The sequence below is a fragment of the Hippocampus zosterae genome, chromosome 6, assembly GCF_025434085.1.
Source record: "Hippocampus zosterae strain Florida chromosome 6, ASM2543408v3, whole genome shotgun sequence".
NCBI lineage: Eukaryota > Metazoa > Chordata > Actinopteri > Syngnathiformes > Syngnathidae > Hippocampus > Hippocampus zosterae.
Genome location: NC_067456.1, coordinates 12,582,529 through 12,609,425, shown reverse-complemented (window position 1 = coordinate 12,609,425; position 26,897 = coordinate 12,582,529). Strand labels below are relative to the sequence as shown.

The 26,897-nt window shown below is 41.6% G+C and overlaps 1 protein-coding gene across 1 annotated transcript in view; it reads right to left on the bottom strand.

Annotated features, from left to right (window-relative positions):
* Positions 1 to 727: 727 nt before the first annotated feature.
* mvk (mevalonate kinase) overlaps positions 728 to 26,897 on the bottom strand; it is a 48,930-nt gene continuing 22,760 nt past the window's right edge. The window contains exon 10 of the mRNA XM_052068789.1: positions 728 to 831. Within this exon, the coding sequence (XP_051924749.1) occupies positions 743 to 831 (89 nt within the window). The 3' untranslated portion in view covers positions 728 to 742. The remainder of the gene's footprint in view (positions 832 to 26,897) is intronic.

The following is a 26,897-nucleotide window of genomic DNA, read 5'->3' as shown; positions in this document are numbered from 1 at the left end:
TTGGGAGCAATTTGAAGTCACAAGTGGGTTGCTTTTTCATGGTAACTTAAAGAATGGGGGTTGGGGGTGGATGGGTTAATTAGAGTGTATTAAGGAACATAGCTGCAGTGACAGCTAATTTCCTCCCAAAGCCTGGTTCCTAAAAGCCTGGTTCCTAAACCAGCCTATATTTTTGCTCATAAATTAAGAACAGAAGCAATATTTTTGTTTCGATTCTAAATTCCATTAAAAAAAAAAAAAGCAAACATTGAAGCAACACATTTTTCCTCATGTTTTAAGACGACAGGGCCCAAGTTGCAGTGGCTACTGTGGACTGAATGGGTGGCAAAAATGTAGAAACTTTCGGATGTTCTTAACCTATCATGTTTTGCAAAATAAATGATTTTGCAAGCCTTCAAATGTGAAAGCCAATCAGGAGAAAAGTGACATATTTTTTGTCCTGTTTTGCATTTTATTAATTCATATTTGCAACAAACTTCCATGCTCACGTTGCACACGTTTCAAAGATGACTCACAAAATACATTGTTTTTTGCCACGCAGTCTAAAAGCTATTCTAAAACGCTTACTTCCTTGCAAACTAAAGTGCCAACAGTTGACTTAATGCACCATCACCACATCAAAGTGTTTCCGCTGCACAGATATACTCAAAATATGAATCGATGATAGCGTCACTTTCTGTTTCAAGTAATGCACTGCGCTGCCTTGCCTCATGCATGCTTTGGGCCCATCTAATCTCTGATGTCACACTTTCCATGTCCTCAAGTAACACCTCAGCTCCAACTGAAAATGGCGACAATCCGTTGCCCGGGGAACAAACTTGTTCTTGGCATCTGTCATGCAAAAAAATAAAATAAAATAAAATAAAATTAGGGAAGCTGATCGACACTGCACGCTGTTATGACAGTGACGGAATTCAGCTAAGTTAGAAGAGAGCATCAGAACACTGTTTTTGTTGAAGAGAAGGTCGCCATGATCACAAAGGCCTCACAAGAAACTACTTTGCCTTAAAAGAGAGAATGAAAACTCTTTGTTCTTGCATCTAAAAGAATTTGATGGAAAGAGGAAGGGGAATGTCTCGTCTGGCAAATTAAATCAACGAGAACTTGTGCGTTACCGGAGACCCTCACAGGGGCATTTTCTCCTCGGTGGCTTTAGAACACCCTTCCTCCTCCTCCTAATGGAAGGGAAGCAGAACAGATGGGACACAAATTGCACTTTCATACACCTCAAGGTTCAAGGCAATTTCCCCTCTGCGCCTGTGAAGTTCTCGGATTGCCTCTCCATCCTTTGAGCCTTTCACTAATCAAAGGGGTTAGGGTTTGTTCGGTGCCCCGGCTTGTACACTCACTCGCTTGCACACACATCCAAAAGCACACGCATGACACGTGAATGCAACCACGTACCCATAAAAGCCCTTATTACTTTGACCACCCTTCATGTTTTGACTAGACATCTGTGGGAATCATTTTAATGATGACATTGATAGCATCAAAGTCTGTGCCTCCCAATAAAAAAAAAAAAACCCAAAAAGCTGAGAAATGATGGCTGCGCCACACAATCCTGATATTTGCTCTTGAAGGCACATGAACATTCTGATGTGCTTCATAAAGTAGATAATTTTCTCATCAGAGATTATTGTGTCTGTAATAATAGTACGGCTCCCATTACGAATGCAAAACAATGCACCAGTGATAGCGATAGTATCATGACAGCCATTTAACCAGGTATGTACATTACATCAATGTAATTAAAACTGCGTATCCTCTTGCATTGTTAGATAACTAAAAATTAAATAAATAACTGATTCAACAATCTCTTTTTGTATATGCATTTATTTTTACACAAGTCTAAATTATACAAAATACAACACAAGCTTACGCAAATGATTCAGCACTAGAAGTCACAGTGATCACTTTATGCGATTTACGTACGTTTGGTGGTTGATCAATGTCAAGCAGACATACTGCAAGAAGGTTTCACGTTTAGGAGAGTTTAAGTTTTGCTTGAGGTTTCTGCATCTCGGCAAAAAATATTTGGGGCATAGGACAGTTTAAGACAAATATTTTTATTCACATGATTTATTATATGTGAAACAATACTCGTTCCGGGGGAAAAAAATTATATGAAGGCATACTTCTTAGTGTCCAGGGCGATTACGAACTAGCAAAAGACTATTTCACACTCAAAGCTAAGGTACCATAAGGAGATTTAGTTTCAACATGTCAGGTGTTGTCTAATGTGTGGCCCCTGTAGCAAAACTCCAGAAAGTAATGCAAAATTACATTTTGTAACAAGCGGTTACAAAACATTACATGTGAAAATGGTTTAAGTGGTTGTTTACTGTTGACAGCATATGGATGAAAAAAAAGTCTGCATTTTCCTGACGTGGTTCGCCGCTCATGTTTTCATCGCACAACCACAAGAAGATTTGGCTCGTCTGTATCAAAATTCTTCTATTAGCGGCAACAATACAAAACTGTGTGGTATGAATGTGCGAAATTCTACAGTTTTACTTACTCCAATGCTGTCAGAAGCCATCGCCTATTTGATTTGCTGCCGTCGTCGTGTTCCAGGAGCCGCTGAGGAAGTAACCAAAATACTTCATGCAATATTGTTTATAATGCCATTAACAAACAAACATTAAGGCCCATTTGACTAAATACTGCTGACAGATAATTTGGTGATCAATCTCCATAGCGACCATGCCCATTAATTAATATTGCACTTGGAGATTTAGACAGACGATAATTATTATGGAGTGTGCACTATTGTTGTGAGAGGGGAGAGGTGGGGAGGGAATTTGTAGGCATGGTTGCCACAGTGCACCAGCATCTTTCATTTCTGGCCTTTGTCCCACACCAAGAGGCACAGCCCTGCTCTGCATACCAACCACGTGGTTAACTGTGTCCCCAAAGCAATTACAGACAATTGCGAGGTAGTTAGCGATTAGTAGATTCAACGTAATGAGTCTGCTGTTGCCATGGAGATTGAATTTTTCAATAATACTTGTCTGAATGAAGAGCCCTTTAAAGAGAGAGAGAGAGAGAGAGAGAGAGAGAGAGAGAGAGAGAGAGAGAGAGAGAGAGAGAGAGAGGGGTTTTAACAGATGGAGGTATAGTCCATTTACTACTACCATTAGTTTGTTATTGACTGCAATTAGTACTTTTCATGCACACTGTAAAATGGGGGAAATAGCCAGACCAAAAAAAAAAACCCAACAACAAAAACACATTGTAATTAACCTGCAGAAATCAATGTAACTGCAAAGCTCAGCATGAACTGCAGTCTGTTTATGGCTACGAGCAGCTGGTCCGGGTGGCTTGAAAACAACCACAAACTCATTTTCAAGGTCTCCACCTGCTCTATCGTGTTTTTGGATCTTATTTTGAACAAGTTGTGTGCACTTAGCTTAAATGCTCTTCCCTCAACCGTCAGCCGTAATTATTTGCTCAGTCATATGTATATTGCACATAGACATTACCATCTGTGCTTTTTGTCGCTTCGGGGCCAGAGTTGACATATTACAGTGAGAAGGCTCATATTGAGTAGGATAATGGATTCCAAACTACAGCATTTCATATCCTGTGTAATTTGATCGCTATTTAGTCTGGATATCTGATGCCCGCTCCTCTCCCTTTATGAAAGTGTGCGTGCAAACGGGGGCCTGAATCCAAAAATGATTTACGGCAGATTCATGAAGAGAGGCCAAGGGGAGAGAAACAGATTAGGTAGAAATCTGGAGAGATAAAGATGAGACGTCTGTCTGCCGCTGAGGGCAGCGAGACAAGTCCCGTCTATATCAAGCTCAGGGAAATGTGCTCAGGGCCCTGACAGACAGCATAGAACCATCTCAGAGCTGACACAGACATCATCTTTCGTTTCTCCTCCTCGGGCAAGGGGGGCACTGTGACATTGCCAATTATAAAGTCTTTAGGGCGGCCTTCTACTTTATTTCGCTTCACCCTCATTGTCATTGTACTGATACGTTCCTAACTTTATACACTCATTGCGGAAAGGCATTTTTAAAGATTTGTTGGAAAAATATTTTTCATGGAATTAAAATTCAATGTACTTTGTACATCAATTGTTTTTGTTTTTTTTGTTTAAAGGGGAATTGGGTTTTCCACAATTTGTGACCTATAAACTGTGCAACGCAATTGGAAAAAAAAAGAAACTGAGATTGTGTGGGTGCAAATGTGCCCACTCCCATATGCAGTGATGTGGTTGTTCTCAGCATTAACAAATTTAAAGTGTTTCAGATTAAACCCAACAAAAGATGAAATGTTCTATTGTCTTTTTTTTTTATTCTGGCAGAAATCAAAAGGTTTCGTGCTTTACACTAATGCCCCTAATTTTCGTGCCCAGCACAAGTTTAACTGCAAATTGCAGTCTAACTGTGTGCATGAGTGGAGTTTTCTTTCTTTTGATACTTGCCTTGACGAGTGCACGTAGAAGTGGGCGTTATGGGAGTGAATGCAGCTGACTCTTGGCAAATCAATCCGTCTCCCCTCATTCTCTTTATATCGAGGACATGGAGAGCCGAACAGTCTGCATGGCAAGTCGATGTAGGAGATTGATGCGCGCAAAGTACATGTAAAAGGAAATCCAAGATCGCCACTTCATCTCCGCTTTTGATGGGCCTTTGCGTCAGTGTGTGACGAATGTGTTTAAATGTGATTGGTTTATCCTGAATACAGCTTCATTCCCATTGATGAGAGGGTGTGCGCATATATGCAATCAGGTTTTGGTGTCTTCATTGTATATTTTTACTTCTTTAGAAAATACTTTCTAGAGAACTTTCTGAGTTCTACAGTTTATATGAGTTGAGCACTGACTGGACCTACATTGAGCAGCTAGCTAACCGGCTATTACCTTCCATCACTGTCATTTGTGATCCAGACCTTTCTCTGCTTCCTCTTTAGAAGTCAACCACCCTGTCAAGTCAACCCCACAAGAAGCCTCATCTGCCCGTGGGACTTCGACTGCAATCTTCTGTCAAGCTGCTGTTCACTGTCAAGCTGGACGGCTACCAGCTGGAAACCAACCATAGCGACTCCTCCACTAATATGGCGGCTTAAATGTTTGCAAGGCGTTTGGAGGACATCTTAGGCTGATAGAGACAGACCACAAAAATCCGAGGGTGTCTGCAGAGAGGTTTACTGTAACATTGACAAGCACATTCATCGAATTCTCCTTAGAAGGTTCCAGGAAGTCTTTGAACTTGACATGGCCCCAGCTCTTTAAATTTCTCATTAGTTATCCTGATATCCAGCTGGTAGTTTCTCTTTGCCATCGTAAAAAGCAATCGTTTCGCAGCATTCGTTGGATAGACCCATACAGCATCAAATACCTAGTGGCCATCCCACATGAACACGAAAGTAGCCAGGAGACTAACAGATCGATATAAACGGACAAACAAATTCGAATTTTCGTGGTAGCATGCATCCGAAAGTCAAAGCGTTTTATAATGTTGCACTCACACAAGATTTCAGCGAATCCCGGCAGACCTCAGCATACCTCTTAAATTCGGCTAGCATGTCCAGTATTAAGTTTAGCAGTGTTATGCCAGTTAAACACAGTGCAACATTGAGGGAGGGGTTGACTGCTAGGAGCAACAGGGATGAGGGTAGAGTCGAGAATGTTTGCAGGTTTTATAGTATCCTTTTAATGTATTAATGTTACAATTGGCAACCTATTTGAGAACATCAACGATGTTCAAATATTACCTGTGAGGGCAACAGTTTGACCGTGGAAAAAAACTGGATCAATTTACACTTTTTCGACATGGAATAATAATTAATGTATATGTGGTTAATGCTAAAACAACTCCAAGCGCAGTACTGATACAGTGCAGCTGTGATTCTCAACTGATTGGTCAGAAACCAAAGTGTGTTGTGTCCCAGTTTGGATAAGTCACACACAGCTAATAAAGAGAATTACCTGTATTTGTATTCAGATTTTTTTTTTCTCAAAAAAGTTCTGACATGTACCCAGTTCCCACACAGAACATACAATATTGGCTAATCATTAGGAAATGTTTGTAACTTGTTCTCTAGCCACAAGCTAGTCTGTAAGCAATTACAGTGCAGCTCAGTGTTTGCTAACAGACGTCATAGCTAGCAATAAGCTTTTGGCAGCATGTCATTTGAAACTGCATTTAAAAAGGTAAGATGGTGCACACGTAACCTGTATTTTCAAAGACTATTCTTCAACAAAAACACCAATTGCTTTATTGTTCTTAGCGTCTATATAATGGCTCAAGACTTTGCAATAATTGAAAGATGCAGGTGCGAGTGTTATAACAGTTGAGAACCACTGCTGTACAGAAATATAAAAATGGATCTGTAGAAACTGCATGTGTATGCTTTTTTTCTTGATTGATGATAATGAAAGCATCTTCTTGTAAGAAAAACAGTATTTTGGCCTGGCAATCTATCTGAAGGTACGAATACGGATTTTTTTCTGGAAATGTTGGACCTGTAAAGATGTGGGATAACATTTGTTGCTCACATAAGGAGTAAAGCACGATACCTGTGTGGGGAGCTCACCCAGATAAACACCAAATTGCCTCCATTCAAACGCTTTCCCCACCATCACCAGGTCAAGTAAACTTTGACATCTTATCACAGTGTTGTTGTTTTTTTTCTTCTATAAAGCAACGTTTGTGCTGACAAATCGAGAGAAAACCGGAGCTGATTCAGCCCATTTCCCCAACTTTCAGTTTCCATCTCCGTTTCATTTCTCCCCTCCTCTCAGGTAGGACGACTGCCAGCCGTAATGCCGGTCAGCGCGAGGCCGCCTCCACTCGAGCAGAGTGCTGGAAGTTCTGTGTGATTACGCCTGAAACCCCCCTGCTGCGGCCTAGGGAGTGAGAGGGGAGAGCGGTGAGCTTTTAATACCACACACAATAGGGCACCTCAAGCCCAGACAGGCACCATATTTACACAGAGCCCAGGCTCTCCCTGAGCATTATGACAGAGCAGGCGGAATGATCACCCCTCGCCTTGCAGCCGACGATCCATAATTCATGAAGAAAGGTGGATGGGGTGCAAAAAGGGCATGCTTACAGGGAGTGGGGGCGCTGCCTGAGGAGTGTGTCCTGAGCCCTGTGTGTCTAAGTAATTAAATGAGATTAGGTATGCGCTGAACCCATTTTCAGAGAGATTGGCTGGCAATGCCATTATTATTGGAAAGGATCAGAGGGGCTTAAAGGCATTGGGGAGAAAGGTAACCGAAGAGAGGTTTGAGGAGATTTATTGAAAAAAAAAATCACTAATGTAGGCTGCAGGTTGGAAACAGTCATCTTTTGCGTTCCCTTTTAAGAGGTGAGAGAGGTGGTGGCTTGGCTTCCAGTGGGGGTGGGGGGGGGGGGGTCAAGCAAGACACTCACGTCAAAGGTGGCACGGCGAGGCCGATATCCACAGACCGCTCTGCCCAGAACATCCGTTTCTAATTTGTGTGACGACTCTTGCGCGGATGGCGCCTGATTTGCAAGAGGGTGCCCGCAGCAGAGCTCATTTGAATGAGCACACATCCGAGTTATCTGGCGGAAGTGTTTGCATACAGACAGAGCGCTAACAATCTTTCGTCAGTATAGCCAGACACCCTCGGCAGCCAGTGTTTCTCCATGTGCACCTGGACTGTAATCCTGATGCAGATAATCAAGACCAACCCAAACGTAATCCTGTATTATCATCCCAACATTTTATTCCTAATCTGGAAGGAAGCAACATATCAGACAGTATACCTAATCAGAGATGATTTCCTTTTGCCAAAAGAGCTGAGGCAACTTCTTGTTTGTGCTTTCCTTCTTCCCCTTTGGCGACAACAACCCTGGGAGAGATGCAGAAAGCGCATCCCCCAGGGAGAAAAGCTGCCTCGGGCCGCAGAAAGCCTATTTACAACAAGCTGTGCTTGTTACTTTCATCAAAATAGAGCACAGAGCTTTTTCTCGTGCCTTGTTTTTGTGCTTTTGGCAGGAGGTTGTTATTGTAAAGCACCGACTCCATTGTGTTCAGCGGTGCGGTGAAAGTTTTGTCGAGTAGAGATTGGTTGGCCACAAAAGCTTGGTTCCATGAGAGGTCATTGTGGTTTATAGATGTGGAAGGAGGTAACCTTCGGAGGCACGGACGCGCTTCATCCTCGGCTGTCCTCTATCATCTTCAATTAAAGGATCGACGGTCTCTGGCGGGCACGTTTGTCATAATCTATTCACGATGGCACATTCCAGATATTGAAGGAAAGGACAGAAAATCAATAGGCTGGATTGGTGTGCCAGGCCCAGAGGGAGGTCTCCTTACCCATGCAGGCTCGTATATCTCGGCCTCAGTTCTCCTCCATCGAGGCTCTCTTTTTTTACTACTGTTTGGGCCATCACTTTGAATTTTGTCAAAGGGTTTTGATGACTAAAAAAAAAAGGGGGGGAGGGATACAGTGTATAACATGATGGTTTTGTAGTCCACTGACCTGCCATATGCCCTCCAGTCAAATATGCAATCATTTCTCGTCTGTCTGTGGACACGGAATGCTTTTGTTTGCACCGTCTGGGACATAATATAACTTCACTGTAGCGAGCAATGAATGCTTCACAAAAGGTACCGACAGATTTTTATCTATCCATCTATCAACAGTACCCGTCTGTCCGTTTCTCATAATGTTGAGTGGGTTTAAAGTAACACTGAATTTGGTCAATTTTACACCGAATGTTAATCTCACATCTCTTGATCCTCTGCTCAGGTTCTTATCAGGTCAGAACAGGTGGAGTTAAAAAAAGAAAATAAAAAAGGCAATACAGGGATGAATCAAAGTTAGTGTGTTCTTGACGACTCCACCCATACGGTATTATCTTTCATTACCTGTCCACAACAATACACACTCCTGCATTTCGGGTTTTTTGGGACTTCTTTTCAACAGTAGCTATAGATTCATCGGACTGTAAGGGACCAATCACGCTTGTACTATGACCACCTAACGGCAGTATTCATGTCTGAAAGCTTTACGTCACTGTGTGTTTGAGAGACATGATAATCACAGGAAAACAGTTCTCCCGCAGGGTGGGTGATGCTACAATTAATCTGATATGATTTATGTTTGCCTACTCTTGCTCAAGTATTTAAAACAAAGATGAAAAGGAATATCACCCAGAGGGAGGGGTCCACCTACGATCTTTAAAGTCCTCCATCAAAATCACCTCCCTAGTTTTATGAGGACATAAATCTGAGGTTGCATTATTCTGCGGCTCTTCAAAGCACCTCGACAGTGGAGCTGCCTTTTTTCCTTTTATATCCGCTTCTTTGTGTGGGCTTTTATTTTATTTTTTACAAAATTGTAAAAGTTTATCATATGTTGGATAAGGACAGGGAACCTGATTTACCTGTTTGTAATTTAGCAGTGGTGGGTAACTCCATCCATCATTCGCCAGCGGCTGGCCTGTCATCGTCATTATTTCAGGCCGGCGCAGTCTGCAAGTTGTGGGTGATCATTCCACCATCGGTAAATTATACTTGGTCACTGCTATGTTAGGATGGTCAACAAAAAAACAAGAGTTACATATAAGCGGTTAGAATCCATTGTGTCTGTCGTCACTGTTCGGCTCTGTTGTTCATGGTTGCCTCTCCCTTAATTCAGTGTAGGGCTGGGCGTCTCCCTAATCATTCCACCTGTCTCGCCTACACACCTGCCAGTCTTCACCTCGTCAGGCACTCTTCTCTGCAGCATCAAGGCCAGTCCGAAGTGCCTGCCAAGACCAGTTTGTCAGCTATATCTTCCCTGCCATACTCACTGCTGCCCAGCTGTTTCGATCAGTTTTCCTCTACACCTAGGTTTGGTTTTTCTGGCTGCCTTTGGTTCCTAACTCTAATTCGGCAATGACGGAAGCACAGTTGTCAGACTAATAATGACGGAGTAAGGGACTGGACCAGCCTGAAATAATACCGGACTGACACACTGGTGGGCTGCTGGCGAATGACAAATGATGGACGAATTGACCACCTCTGTAGTTTATATGTGCTTCTGTCCGAATTCATTCATAAGCCTCCAGCAGCCCCTAGCTAAAGAAAAGTGAGAGGCAAACGTCTGCAAGAGATGGAAAAGTCGGCACTTGCAGCGGTAAACATCTTTTGCCTTCAGCCTGCTTGTGAACCCTCCACCCCACCACCAGCATCACACACAGAGCTGCTGCACACTGCGGTGGGCCCGTGGAGTGAGAGCATCTAGGTTGGACTGCGTATACACTTCTAATTGGCAGTCTGCAGACACGGGATGATTGATATGTGCCAAACAATCGCGCACAAGGAGGCGATGCACTGAAACAGCCATCACTCCTACAGCATAGCATTGTCTTCGTATTAGTTGTGATAAATGCAGAGCACGAGATCTCCCCATCCACCATTATCATCATTTTCATCTCCGCCTGTGCTCGGTGGTCCCACTAAAGTCTGCCATCGAGTTATTTATGACGCACATGGAAAAAGCTGCTCTTTAACAGTGGTGGGAGCAGTGCACAGAACATGAGCTTAGAGGAGCCGGTGGTTGTTTAGTAAATAAATCAAGTGGCTAAATGAGGGCGGCCAGCGGAATGAGTAAGACCCCTCTCCTGTTAATTATGCCCCACGCTGCAGGTCCTGGACTCGACCGCTAACAGGTTCTGGATGCTGCGATTGTTAAAACAGGCCAGACGCTGTGTTGTATGTAGTAGCGCTCAGCTCGGCCCATCAGATCGGACCTGGGCCATGAATTAATGCGCTGCCGATGGAAAGAAGCCAAATAAAACATGTGCGGGATAATCTGCACTAAGGAGGCTCCAGTCCAGTCGTTTCCTTTAACAACCTGTCCCCTTTTTGAAAAGATTCACTTCCTAATCACAGATGAGAGACGTGCACATCAAACAGTACCGGCGACTTTGGTCTACACAGATGCCTTATAAAAGCAAACAAGCTATAAATAAAAGAGAATTTTATTGAGGGCCGTCGGTTGGGCATGTGGGGCTGAAATAGAGAGGTGAAGAACACGGAGGGGGGAGGGAATGAAAGCAAGATGTGAACAAGTGAAAGGATAGGGAAGCAAAGGCCACTTTTGTTTAGTGAAGGAAGATGGAGGAAGGAAGAGGAAGTCAAATAAAAATGAAGGGGGAAAACGGATATAATAGGATAAGAAAGGAAAATAGCGATGAAACAACATGCAATTGATGAATGAGAAATAATACAATAGGATAGGACAGGACAAGACTGGATAAGACAGGAAAGGCAGACATGGGCGGGTATAGCGCATGATGTTGCTTCTTTTACGGAACACAGTGTGACGCCATTGAGATGCGATTCCATGAACAGGTTGGCTAAGGGTGGGACTGGTGTCACAGCTTGTAATGAAATCCTTTCATGTGGCAGATGATAAGAGGGGGCGAACAAGGGAGAGGGGCCTCTGGGGAGGGGAGGACACCTGACCACCACCTCCACCGGAGCAGTGGAGAGGAAAAGTGCGGGTGTGGGCAGGAAGCAGCGCCGCAGTGACGAGACGGGTTCTTACCAAAGACAATTGACTGTTGACTAAGCCCCTGTGAATTTTTCCATTCTTGCACAGCATGCAGTTCGCACTGCACAACGGGGAAGATTTCCAATTTTGGCCTCACAGTTTGACATCATTTTAAAGAAAAGCAGTTTCCTTCTTAAGCGATGACTGTCAATTTGGCCTGCACGAACATAAAACATCCTTTTTCTATTTGCACGGTCAATGTTTTTGTTTTGTTTTGTTTAAACATAAAATATGTAAGCGATGCTGTTTGGAGAAATGTTTTGGAAATATTTTAACAAAATGACTTTTCAGAAATCATCAAAGTACACTGGTTGACACAAAGCCACATCATGGACATTATAGTATCCACGCAGCTCTTCTGCGTTCGGAGTATGGTGTCACGTAAACTTTTGGTCAGCATGTAAACACAAAGTGACCACATGGCAAAGGTTCAAAAAGTGGCACAACACACTGTTGGCTAAGGAGCAAAACTCTGATGATATTTTGACCTTGAAAAGTACTTGCATCAAACATTTGAATATACCGTTTACACAATTTTAGGTTATCACACATTTAGCTACAGACGTTATTTTTATTTTTTTTGTCAGATGGTGTTCCAGCAGATTGTAACATATTCATAGCAGAAATTGTTATGAACACTCAAGCAGTCAATCTAATCCAAAGTCCACCAGTTGCATGCAGCTAGTGATCAGTCGCGAAGGTTTTTTTGTTTGTTTGTTTATTCCCTTTCAAAGCTTGTTGGTTTGATCTGAAATGCACCGATGACATTGGCAAAAAAAGGGAATCTGGAGCGACATTTTAAAATGGGACATGGCAGTTACGGTAGGATTTGTTCATGCAAAAATAGCTTTATAACGCTGCAAAAGTTCGTCCCGGCCTCACCATCTGCCTTTGTCAGGTCTCCCCACCAAGGTTGGCGGTGATATTTTTCCCTTTCTTTTATTTTTCAAACTCAAACTCTGGTTTGTTTTCTGTTTTGTTCATGTTCGGCACAGATTGCCATGTGTGTGTGTGTGTGTGTGTGTGTGTGTGTGTGTGTGTGTGTGGCTTGTGGTCTTATGACAGAGGATCAGCGAAAGCAATGTGATGTCTAGCGATTATTTTGACAAAAAGAAAAGTGTTGTGTGGTTAGTTACTGCCGGCTGGAAAAGGTTTGTGGGTTTGCGATGTTGACACTGAACTGTTTAATCGCGGGAGCTTAATTGGCTACTTGAAAAGTGGATCTTGGGTCAAAAAAGGTTGGGCACCCTTTTGTTATGCCATCTGATCTTTAAACCACAAAAGCTTGCTGCATGGCTGAGCAAATTCAGCATCGTTGACGTTCATAGCACTTTTTTATTTTTACCAGTGATTTTTGTTAACAGATAAAAGTGCCATTTAGCAAGCCAGCCAAACACAATTTTGAGTCATAGTGGATTCAAATTTGCTGAGGTAAAAGTTCCTAATTCGCATACGATTTTCAGCAGCATTGATTCCATGTCTTTCAAAACCTCAAAAGGAATAGTCTACAAAATTTGCAATGGCCTACCGGTCAACTTGTAAGCGAGTTAGCTGTTTAAGCTAATGTTTACTTCTTATGGCATTGGCGCATGGCTGCTGTTTAGCCAGAACCCATTGATCTTTCCAACATTGTGAGTAAGAAGAAGCAAAGAGTCATTTCATGTAAAGAAATATGTATATAGCCCCATGCTGTGCTCAAGTAAGCATGTTTGTTTGTGTGTGTGTGGCCTTAAGAGCATCACTCCGCAGGTGTCTCCCGTGGAATGACTCGGTCATTATCAGAAATCTCCACCTGCTGTCTCGGAGCAGCCTTGCAAGCTTTACTTTTGACAGAAATCAATATGGCCGTCACAAGCAATCATCCGCCAGCTATGTGTTTGAGTGCACACCCACTGGGCACACAAAATGCATGCGCTCACGTATATTCAGATCCAAACAAACAGAAGCCTGAAAACATCACACGGGGGTTGGCTTGTTGCCTTTTTTGATTGCAAACAAAGTGCAAAGGAGAGGGATAATTTGAGTGAGAGAGTGTGAGATGCGCATTGAGAGACCTTGTACTTTTGACACCAGCATGCGCGTGTTATTGACGCTTACTTTGAAGGTGAGGGCAAGAGCAGTACCGGTAATTACATTTCTGCTTCTGGAAACACGAGAATTCCTGTGCAAGTTGTTTTGCAGGAGTCAAAACAAATTGATTTTTATTAACAATGCCAGATCACCTGATTTTGTGCACACAAGGCAAAGGCGCTTTTTGATTTATTGGAATTCACTTCCACAAGGGCTGTTTTCATCTAAAAAGTGTGTTCCCACCCACAAGTATTCCCCTCTTGTGCTTCGGAGGGTTACAAGGGAGAGGTACCTTGAGATGATCAAGGCTTTTGTTTTGTTTCTATCTCCCATCAGACCAAATGTGAGGTTATGGCCAAGCCGTTTGTCCTTACAATGCTCGTAATCTACCAAGCTGCTGCGCGCTAGTCTCAGATATCAATTAAAAATCAGATGCAATCTCATCCCTTTGTTCCCCACAGACAGTCCAGACCACAAAGGACCTCTGTTTACTCACCTGAAAGTCATTTTAAAATCTCAATACATATTTTTGAACAACACACATTATATTTAACACAGTATAGAAAATGGATGGAAGTATCGACACGACTGCACTTAGCTCAACTTAGGAGGATATTTTGCGTAGCTTTGCCTAAATTGTGTTTTTGGAAGAACCGGTTTCGACCTCATGTTGTAGAAGGGTGGGATATGGTTTCTGGAAGAAATTATAATAAAGGTGCTGAGCCAGTAAATTGATTTCAACATGTACAAGGTGCATGACCTTCATACAGGGTACGAACGTGTATTTGTATCACACTGAGTATTAAAAAGTGAGATACAATAGAGTCGTGATACCTTTGGCCTAAAAGTATAATTGCCCCTGTTATCTTCGCATTTTATTTTAAAAAAAAGTCCACCATATTTGACAAATGAGAATCGAGTTGTAAATTTGAAAAAGAAAATTGTAATAGTGTAACAACATAGTCATATCACCAAAATAATTATTTAATTGAATCTCTGGCAACGATAAACATTTACTGGATCCAGCCGAGCTGTTGCTTTGTAATGTAACAAATGAGGAGAGACTGCAGCAACACTAAAGGCGGAAAATCAGAGGGTGTGTCAAAGCTTTACCTACAGGAGTGATGTCGCCAACGCTGGGATATTTACCGTCACCGTTTGGGACAAGCTGTCGTATTTGAGCAAGAGACCAATGAGCATGCAGCTTCACCAAAGCAACAACTGCCACAGACTGCCATGCGAGGGCCTGTGTGTCACACATCATTTCCCTCGGGTCTCAGTGTGTTTTGGCAGGCAAATGAGTCGGGGCAAACATTCCCGTTTACACACTGTAGTGATGCGTTTTCTAATATTTCACACCAGCAGCGTGTTATGCAAAAATAGGACTTTTACATACCGGTAAGAGAAGTACTGGGGGCCTGAAACGGGAAAACAAGACTGGGATGGGAGGTGGGGTGTAAATATTAAAAAAACAAATGACCTGAATGTAATTTATTATCTAGTATATATATCAGATTCTTCATCACCACATGCGGTTTTTACAGGGTGGCAAACAGGGGCAGCTGCCACCGCCAGCAAAATGCCTTGCCACCCCAGTTGTCACCCCTACAGTTGGCAATGAGTCAATCAATATCAATCCACCCATTTTCCAACCCGCTTATGCTCACAAGAGTCGCGGGAGTACTGGAGAATATCCCTGCTGTCTTCAGACAGACAGCTGGGTACCGGATAAGCCATCCAGCCACACGGACATGCTCAGCAGTCAACCACCGTGCTACCACAGTGGTTGCTCCATGTTTACTGTTAAAATGGTCTCTCAAGTATGACAACTTACATTATGTCTTATGTTATCTAAATGCAGCTGCTTGTCAGTGTTTTTAAATACACAATGTTTCAATATGGCGCTACGGCAGGAGTAATTTTATCTCACTTAACTGGAGGCATGCTAAACGATATTCTGAAAATAATACATTATAACGTCTTCCAAGGACTGACGTTAGTGAGTAAACTCACGTTTATGTATGACAAAACAGCAAGTGCATTCTATTGTGCCAGGAACAGCGCACACACTTGCACCCTCGCTGTCTCTCGCTCTCATTCGCACACTGGCAAATAGTGGAGCGTTCACCAACTCAGCAATAGGAGTACACTGAAAAAAATGGTGTGTTGAATTCACTCAATTGTATTCCCTTAAGTGGTTGTTGAAAAATAAAATGGATCCAGATACATTTTTTAAGTAGATGTACAATCAAAGTCATGGAAGTTTGCCACAACTCCTCAGCTTTCAACAACACATAACAATAAAACGCGCATAACTCAGTTCATTGCATTTACCGTGATCTGATACTAAAACAAAAACAAAAAAAATCCCCTTCTTTATGGTTTCCTTTTTCAGGCTTCAGGTTTCAAGTGTATACCTTCATTTTAATTTTGCAGTTCAATAAAATAATTTTCAGTTATACAAACGTGTGAAACTAATATGGCCAATCAGTGAAAAGACATATTTGTCACAATACTTTCAACATTTAAACAGCAGATTGATTTGATCTTGCTTTAACAGAAAAGGGAATGCTATTTCTTGAAATTAATAATGCACCTTGTGCGGATGAAGAAAACGGGCCAATATTTACTCCCATTAAAAATGTGTTTGCTCGAAAATGTTGATGTGACAAGAGTTATAGTGAAATAAAATTCTGCGTATATACCATCAATACAATGTATAAAATCAATACAACAGAACAATAATATAAAGAATAATAAAAAGATGTGAGGAGAAGCTCATATCTGTACCTCAGACGAGAAATTTGAACCACCAGTGATTGCGTTCTGATTTTATTTTTTACTCTAAATGGAAATGGACGGAATTGAGAATGCCCATTTCGTCTCGCATATTGAATTAACTATTGCAGAACATCTTGTCAAATCACATGGCCGCAGATTACACGTGCTGTCAACGGACAACCGCAAATTACCTTGTCGTTTAACAAGACAAGCAACCCCCCCCCCCAAAAAAAAAAACTGAGAAGGTGCATAGTGGTTGAATTATTTCATACATTCTTGCTAGTCGGGTTGATTTGCCAAAAGCAATATTAAAAAGTCGGGCAAGTGTGTGTGGGGCGGGACGGAGGGAGGGGGGTTGTGGGGGGTGTATTCAGCTGATGTTCAATGACAAACACTGTGTGAAGCCTGTGAAGCACACGTACACTTCAACCAGCTGTTAATTGAGCTCTAAAAATATACGATACAGCGGAAACCACCGATTGTCATCCATCCAATATGTTAATCACGCAGTGAGATTTAGACGTGTTTTGTTCGTTTTTTTTACTGTAGCAGGTTGTAGATTTGAGTACTCCACGTAATGATGGACTAAAAAAAATCTCTATACATTTATAAAGAATTTGGTTTTATTTAAATATTATTTCAATGAGATAGGGCATGGGAAGAATCTCATTTAATGTTCCCAACTCCAACTTTGAAGCCACTGTTGGACTGAGCAAAATAATGCTTCACTGTGTCCCCAGTCGGAGCGCCTAGTGCACACACCGGTACTCCGTTTTTGGTGCACTGGGTGCAATAATCGACCAGCGAATTTGAACAACGCTCTGAGTTCCCGAATGGTCAGAATGAACCAATGAGCGCATTTCCAAATGCCCTGTATTTATGATTCAGATTCCTGTTCCTACTAAATATATTTGCATTTAGATTTCTGTCACGTGATTGGCTCAGTCAGGTTGCTGCATTTCTGAATCAATTTCAAAATGTGCACTACGTTTTAGAGAGCACTTTTTTTTTTCATTATTTTTTTTTAGCATCCAGGTCATCAATAGTGAGGCAGCAGCTCTTAGCCAATGTTTTGGTATGAGTATCACTTGAGCGAGTGACCTCTGCAGTAAGATTGACTGCGCTGACAGAAAAACAAACTCCTCCAATTTCCACTGCTCACCAGAGGGCTCCTCCGGTGGGTGGGGTCCCAACCTATACATTTTAAAAGCTTCATATATGAAAGGGCAAGGAAAAGTAGCTAATTCATCAAAGCGCATGGTTGTTGGCTTTTGCAAATAGAGCAAAGGGCTCCGTAAATCATTCCTAATCAGACACCCGTAAGCAAATTAAACTGGTGAAAGGATCGATGGTACCGGATCGATTGGTGTAAAGGACAGCTGATTTGACCCCATGGAACTGTGGAATTCCGGAGGCCACGCAGAAAGCCGCAGATCTGTTTCCACTTCATAGCCACAGCCGTCACTCTTCATTCGTGTCGAGGCGGGCCGTCGACTCTGAAGGTAACTCAGCCGGGCTTGACTAAAACAAAACCTTAGAGGGCAAAGCAATATAGGGCAGAGAGAAGTCTGATGGCATCTTGCTGGATAGACAGAAGATTAAGGTGAAATCTCGCTGTGTCTGAATACCCCCCCCCCTCCCCCACAAAAAAAATGTCTCTCGAGGTGGATGACTCCTCAGACTGCAGCTGTGCAACAGATGGCCTCAAGTTCACGGATGGCTCATTTCCACATCGTTAAGGTCACAGATAACGGCTTTACCAACAGCAATTTCAACTTTGACTTGTTGGCCTGACAAGAGGAACACCTTAAATCATTTACTCATTAAACATCTTTTCCATGTATCTATCTGGCCATCCGTTCTCACACTACGTTAAATTGCAATATGTGGCTTCCCCAATGTCATTTTGTCAGCCGATTTCACCATCCGTCACTGCAGTCCGGATTTAGATAACCTCAACGACGACGGACTGCAAAGAGATGTCTGCAATCTCCGGAGAATAAGTCATACTGGTCAGACTGACACTTGATGTCGAAAAGATGACACCTAAAGACTGAGGTCATTCTCTGACATGTGCAAACCTTCATGCTTTCCAGACATTACATCGCAAGTGTTTTTTTTCACCCTAACTTTCCCTTTTGCACAGCGCCTTCAGAACAGATTCATGTTTTACTTAAACAGATGCAAATACACAAACCCGTATATGATTTATTGTTTGCCTCTTGAAAGCCTTTTCACTGTGAGTGTGTGTGTGTGTGTGTGTGTGTGTGTGTGCGTGTGTACACATACATATATATTAGAGCTGTCAAACGATTAAAATATTTAATCTAATTAAAAATGCAACTGTCATAATTAACTCAAATGAACTAAAAAATTAATCGTGATTACTCACACATTTTTTATCGTTTCTGAATTTCCTTTTACATTTTTGTCCTATTTTTTCCCCATTTTAATGCTCTCATCAACATGGAATCATGAATCAGTTTTCTATGTGCCAAATGCAAATATTTACTGAAATAACAATTTCGATTTTCAATTTTACATGAACATTTTTCCCTTGGTGCAGTTATTCACACATAATCTCTCACACAATATTACTGTCCATCAATAACGGTGAAAAAACCATTTTGTCACACAACAGCTGCTTTAACAGTTTTTTTTTAATGAAATCAAAACAGAGCAATATAACATTATGAAGTGCAGATCTAAGGTACACTAGTACTCAGCCTATAGTGGATTTAAACCATGGTTGTATATTTCATTTCTTCTTTTCAAGTTTGCTTTCAACACAGCAGTCTGTTTCTGTATGTTTGTTGAAGAATAACGAGACACCGGACACCAGTGTTTATTATGTGCCGCTCTATTCGAAACTGCCGGCCGTACAAACAAGCACAACACTTCCCCCGTGCTGCAGGAGCAAACCAATCTGAAAGGGGGGGGGGGGGTGAGGGGGGGATTCACTCCCTCTAACACAGTCAGGCAATGTTGATTGTGTTGGTCCTTCTTGCACGGAAGTCTCTCTACGGTTTTGTGTAGACCTAATTTCGAATGACTACACTTGGTTCGATGACAACAATGGAGACATTTTACTTTCGCTAGGTCGCTACCACTGTAGCGCACTGTCACTGTCAGACGAACACAGAGAAGCTCCACCCGCTCTATTTATATGGACACAGCACACTGTAACCTTCCACACAAAATAGTTCCAAACAAGTAACAATCGCGTCAGTGGCATACATCGTATACCTGTATGATACAGAGAGAGAGAGAAGAACAGATAACTTTAGTCTTGTCAGTGGAGCAATATGGTGACTTTTTAAATGTAAACTTTCCATTCATAAACTCTTTAAGTATCTGTTTTTGGTGTCTGCACTGCCGTGGCTGGCAAATATGTATGTACATATACTGTATATACATACATACAGTACATACATACATACATGTATAGATAGTGTGTGTGTGTGTGTGTGTGTGTGTGTGTGTGTGTGTGTGTGTGTGTGTGTGTGTGTGTGTGTGTGTGTGTGTGTGTAGGGTTTTTTGTTGTTGTTATTTTTTTACACGCTCAAAACATGATCGGTCACGCAAATCTCTGGGACCATAGTTGGCATAAAATAAAAGGGTTTGTACAAACAAATTGCCTTTGTCAAAAGAATGACAATTTATATCATCCTGCTGGACACATGTATTGGACCATCATCATTGTCGTACTGCTATGAATGTCAGTCCACTTAATTCACGTTGGATTGAATCTTGTGATGACGGTGGAGATCTTTTCGAAAATTTGGAATTGTATGACTTCATTCCACTTTTAAGAGCTTCCAGTGGTTAAAGTTATTCTAAAGTGAATTCAGAGATTCGTTTCGAAAAGCTTTATACATGTTTGATGATAATTGCTGAAAATGTGCGAACTATCTAGTTCTCAATTGTGGAGTATTCGCTTGAAGCCGTTTTTCACCGTTTTCATTTTCCTGACTTTTTTTGGTTTGACCATGCCACATAAATGAATTAATTATCAATTAAAAAAAGGTCAACTAAAAGTAACTGTAAATATTTGAGTGACCCCAAAAAATAAAACAACAAAAATGTGATTTATTATATATCATCACCAATGAATGTAACCAAGATTGTCTGCTTATGATTGTAGTCCACGGTGGCTATTCCATTTTCAAGGTGAGCCTCAAAACGTGATTTTACATTGTGCAAGCTGCCATCGTTTTCATGGTGCATTTATATTACACAATGCTATCTACATTAGTGGGATTTGATTGACAGTTGACATTTGAGCACATCTGAGCAGGGTGTTGCTTCGGAGAATTCCCTCAGTGTTTGAGAGCAGAGGCAACGGTTTAATAAAATGTAAAAATATATATTGTTAACTACTTTTGATGATGATCGGGAAAAAAGTATATATATATATATATATCTCGAAATAGACATACCAGTATATATGTATTTTTAAAACATTTTTTCTATCATTAAAATTTGAAAAAGTAGTTCACAACACTTGTCATTGTGGCTTGTCAAACTTATCAGACATATTTATTTTTGCTTCACAGGGTTAAATAAATAGTTGCTATTTATAAATGTGCCAGTAAATCATTCAGCTTGTATTCATCCCACAATAACAACGGGAATCCCTCAGCATTTATTCAATCATCACCCATTTTTACTTGCTTCAATATAACCCCAAGGTCACTTGCTTGCACATCCAACACGGCTCCCTTTGCATGCGTGACGTTGAATAAAGTTGTGAATTTCACAAATGTTTCACCTTGTCATAAGCGAACAATTATAGCACGGACCCCTGAGGCAAACCTAATCTCAAAGTGAAGGGAAATCTTCTATTATATCAAGTGAAATTACTGTGAGCTTTTCTCAGCCTATTCCGATAAGATACCGATCAGGCAAATAGATTGGCTTTTCCATTATCTCCGGAGAGATCTAGGAAGGCATTGGGTAAATAATTTGCTCATGTTTCCTGTGACCTCTCCAGATTTAAATGATGTCTTTGGCCTCATGTCACCTCAATGCTTGTGTTTACCAGGGATTAAAACCACCCAGTCCTTCTATTATATTCTCAGCAATGAAAATATCTTTTCACATTTTACCTCTACCGGTTAAGTGTAGTGCAGTATTGTATCATATAGAGTGGTCTTAAGGCTACTTGAACCAGTAATGTGGAGGTTTATGCGTTCTTTACAGACCTTGTGAGTGTTCAGAAAAGCGATAATACCGCCAGAGAAATGGAGCAAAATGCAAAGAGATGGGGATAGAAAATAAATTTTAAAAAATAATATACTGCGAACTAGACGACTGAAGTCCAATCTATATTTCAATGTAGTCTGCTCTCACTTCCTGGAATTTTGAAGTGTGGTTTTAATTATTCGGCGTCTAATTAACAAAATGAAATGAGCTGCTTTGATGTGGGGAATTTAACGAAACAAACGTGCGTGGTGAAATCGTTTTAATAATTGAGTTACTTTGTCTTTCCTCATTAAAGCAGGTGCCCAATTTCCCGTGCGTTTCCATTATGAAGACATGGCGGCGCTCTATAAACATGAGGGCTTAGCCGCTTAAATGTCGCTCATATATTCAATTCAATTGGACTAAAATATGCAGACGTGTACAAATAAAAAGGTCGGGGCTTCATTTGTTGTGTCCCATTCGGCTGCTGCTGCACTCTGGCTCTCCTTTGACCAAATTGACTTTCAAGACCAACATTTCGTTTGGATCAGATCAAAGTGAAAGCTTTTTCTGATTGTGATCTCAAATGCATACACTCAATAAAATGCATTTCAAGGAGAACTGTTTTTGGTGCAAGCTAGTAAACTATTATTCAGTTCAATGTCCAGTGCAAGCTGGCTGAATTCATACTCAGATGGAGGTATTGCGCAACCGCCAAGGGCAACCCCCCCCCCCCCCCCCCGAAGTGGTACAATTCCAATCTGACGTGTCGTTTTGAATCGATTACACTGTATATGAGCTGGCCGCCTGCAACAGAAAATAAAAGCTCACGAGTGAAGTGCTCACACCATTCGGACCACAAAGGGCTGCTCATCCTGTATTGAGTAGGTTATTTTTACACTTTCAAGACACCTATGAAAGAGAAAATGATTCACTGATACTCAATTGTGGAAAAAAATACAAGTTTTATGATTCCAACAAAAAACAAAAAGCACTATGTAACCAACGATTTCTAATGTGAGAGGCAGGGTTCACACTGAACTGGTGCTCGATCCATCGCAGAAAGTCAAGTCAAGTCAACTGTATTTATAGAGCACTTTCTTACACGTACATGGAGCAATTTAACCAATAAGACAAATTGGTAAAAAAGACAGTAGAAAGCACCAAACAGTAAAACCAAGGACAAATCTAAGAAAAGAAAGAAAGAAAGCATTCAAAAAGATAAATGAGGGCAACTCCCACTTCAGTGCGCACTTTTATATTTGAAAAGCCTGGTCAAATATCTTATATTCAGTACGGTTAGTGGCCCAGCGTGGGCACTTCCCGTGGAGTTATTAAATCGGTCGGCAGCAGTGTAGCTTTGTCACAGCCAGCGTTAGAACGCCATCCCCCTCCTATTACCAGGTGCAGCCCTGTGATTTAAAGCTTTGATTCTGTTCGAATGACAACAAAGGTGAGACCAGAGTTGACGCTCCTAATTCATCATTCCCTGCTTGATAAGAACCGGATTAATGCTTTTAATGCGACGGTTGCGGGCAATCATCCATTTTAAAGCTGGCTCCCGCGAGGACACGGCTGAAAAGGGAAAACACCTGAAATGTGGTTGGGAGGGAGCTGCACGGCAGGGATATGCGGAACACTGTACAGCATTATTTTAGAGCTAAGCATGGCACCGGTTTCCTCAGTCTTGCTTCCAAAATCTTACCCTGCGGTCTTGGCCTGCATCCCAGGAGCAGATGGTTGCAAGATCCCGGTTAAAGATTGACCCTAACATTCAAAATTCAGAACATTTTTTTCCCCCTCACAAGACTAAGTCCTTTGATGCGCGTGCAAAATTGAAGCACGCATATTCAGACAATGTTTCCGTGCCTAATACCTCACGACACAGTCATTCCATGTTGAACTTAACATCTGCCGACTCCTCCAACTTTGCACTCTACCCCCTAACCTGTGCAGAAGCATGGGAGTTGCGATGAAAATGATCCACTATCCAGATGTATCTGGGCAGAATGAACACTGCCCCAGCTGTTGCTCTGATCTCTTCTTTCATTTTCTCTGAACTGTCGCCAAAGTAAACCACGCGTGATGAGAAGGCAACTGTTGCTCTTGATAGAAATAGGCCCATGTGAAACAATGTCCCCCATCTGCAGACCCCTCTTGTAACCTTTAACCACATTTAAAATGGACTGCATTGCTGGAGAGATTTCTGGGTAATCCCGACAAAACAATGGGAAATATGTGTCTTTCTCTCTCTCTATCTGTCTATCTGTCTCTCTATCCGTCTCTCATGCTCACTTAGATGCATTTGCATTATTTTTTGTGAAAAAGGCATATAAAGCAATAGGAGAAAAATCCGATACGGAGTATCAAAAAAAGGAATTAGCCTCTTCAGAAAACATGTATGTCATAACACTTCATTTGGTACACAATATCGGTGAAGATATTTTGGCATTTAAAGTTAGAAAAATATTACTTTTTTTTTCTTGGAAACCTTTATTACTGTTAGAATGAGATCTGCCTTTAATCCAAATACTCATATCAGTAGAATTATTAGATTTTCAAAAGGAAATTAAATGTATTGGCTTTAACGTTATTGATCAAATTATTCCGAACCACTTTATCCTCACTGGGGTCGCGGGGGGTGCTGGAGCCGATCCTAGCTGTCTTCGCGGGCAGTAGGCGGGGGACACCGTGAAGCGGTTGCCAACGAATCGCAGGGCACACAGAAACGAACAACCGTATATGTAATGTATATAAGCACGCACACTTACACGCATTTATTTATTTCATATGTAAAACGACTTGTAGCTCACTTTGGACATTGTAAAACTAAACGTTCAACCGTCTGTGTGACCAAATTCTTGTCATATCATGTTGGTTAGAATATGAAAGCACTAAGACATTTCTTGTGCATTGATGAACAAGTTAAGGAAGAAAGGTGAAGGCTAATGCGAATTAATGACACACTCCAGAAAGTGGTGTCATGAAATAAATGGAGAACAATGTCTTTAATTAGACATGCTAATTAAGGACAACCCTGAGTAGCCGCTTTCATCTTGAAACGAAGGGATGTATTATTTTTGTTTTAATAGATGCAGTCCTTTCCATTCTATTGATCTACATTTAGGGGGAAACAGTAACCGTAAAGATGATTCAGAGATTTTTTTAAAGGGAAGGCCGAGTATATTTTAACTGCAATTTGCACAGGTTCCAAACTCAGATTCACTTCAAATGAATTTCGCTGGCCTATTTCATTTTTAATCAGATGAAAGCGCTCACTTATTTGCATGAACAGAGCATCAGCTTTGTGCTGTAAACGCTTGCCTTGCCTCCAATGTCCTGCCAGTAATGATTAAAAGCAAAAAATAATACAATGATGGATGAGTTTCTACTTGATGCCCATGTCTATTTATACACTAAATGGGCAAAAGTATTTGGACACCAGGCCGTCACAAAAGAAAAAAAACATGGTGTTGGCAAAGACACTTAAGTGTGTTCATGGGGATGTGTTTCTGTTTGTCCAGAGAAACATTTGTGAGGTCACTGTTGTAGGACCTGAGACAGTGCCTGGTTGATGGATGCACTTTGAAAAATTCGGAGCACCTAAACTCCAGCAAGGAGGTCCGACTCCAAGTGTGGCCAAGTTCAATGCCTCATTATCGGATGAGCAGTGCAGGCGTACTCCAGAGAGGTAGCCGTAGGAGGAAAAAAAAACGTAAGTCAAGCTCACGCTTATAGATTAAAGTCTATTAAATAAGGACCCACAAACAGTTGCGCTGACAAAAAGCCTCTCAGAACACATTGTGTTTGCTATCTTGGTGAAAAGAGACAAGACATGACAGATACTGCACGTAAGATACTCATTTCTTCATGGTCTTTTAAATCTACTCTAAAGGCTAATCCTTGTGATAGTATATTCACAGGTTGAAGTGTAGAAATGTCCACATACATTTTGGGGTTGATTGATCCTTGTTATCTTGACATCATCAACAATGTATTTGCAGTGATTTTGAATGGAAGATAGTCTCCGGTCCCTGCTGTGACTCCCACCGAGACATGGAGGGAGGAGAGAACGGCATGGCCATATTTCTAATTTTCAAGCCGTCAGTCATTTACTTTTCTCCCAAACAAACGGAGAAATTTGAAAATACAAGCTAATATCGTTATCCCGATTTTTTTTTTTTTTTTTAAGACATCCATTGTGCGTGACAAATGGACAATCACAGCTGGATGATCCCTTTCAATAACTAAATACAGTATATGAGTTCATATTTACTAAGATCATCCTCTAAGTTCACTTGAGAGGGCAAAATGCAAATCATCTCATGCTTCACGAGAGCACAAAACAGAACAGGAGAGTTAGGAAGAGAATCTGAATCATTTAAGTGAACGATCACGTGAAAGCTTGTTGAGTACCAGAACAACCTAATAAAGTGGCTGCACTTTGATGATGGTTTCGGGGCAGAGCAAGGTGCTACAGACCCAAGCTCAGAGCTCTGATGTTTCATTATCATCCCCCGTTTGCTACATTGACAACACAGTAGGCTGCTTTAATTACTCTCCATCAGTGGGGGAGTCAGCGCCACTTCAGAGACACTCTCTAATCACCCCTCTCCTCTTTTCTTCTGCAGGGCACTCATTATCTCCTACATACAGTGTCATTTTCCTACACTTTATGCCCACCGCTGGACTAAAACGTAGACAGTTTGCTCAAGGTGGTTAGCTGGATTGGCATTTGGGTGTTTAGCCCCAGGAACAGGCTGTCTCTCATGACAACATTTGAGACACAGATGTGCAGTAAACCCACGGAGAGATGCTGTCTGTGGCATAACGGTTTGCTTTGACCTCAGTTACGTACTTAGGCTCACCGTTAGCTGCAATCCAATATTGAATGACATTGACAATTCACATTATTTTTAGGATAATCATCATTGGGTGGGATGGTGGAAGACTGGTTAGCGTGTCCGCCTCACAGTACAGAGGTGCAGGGTTTGATTTTGGCCCTTGGCGTTCTCCCTGTCCCTGCGTGGGTTTTCTCCGGGTACTCCGGTTTCCTCCCACATTCGAAAATCATGCATGGTAAGTAACCTGAACACTCTAAAAGGCCTTAGGTGTGACTGTAATGTGAATGATTGTCTTTGTTTGCCCTGCGAATGACTGGCAACCAGTTGTGGGTGTACCCGCCTATGACCCGAAGACCGCTGGGATAGGATCCGGCACGATCCATGACCGGCATGAGGATAAGCAGATCAGAAAATTTGTGTTTTTTTGTTATTATTATGAATAACATCCAACTTTCCATTCTCTTCCACTTATCAAGGGCATACCAGTT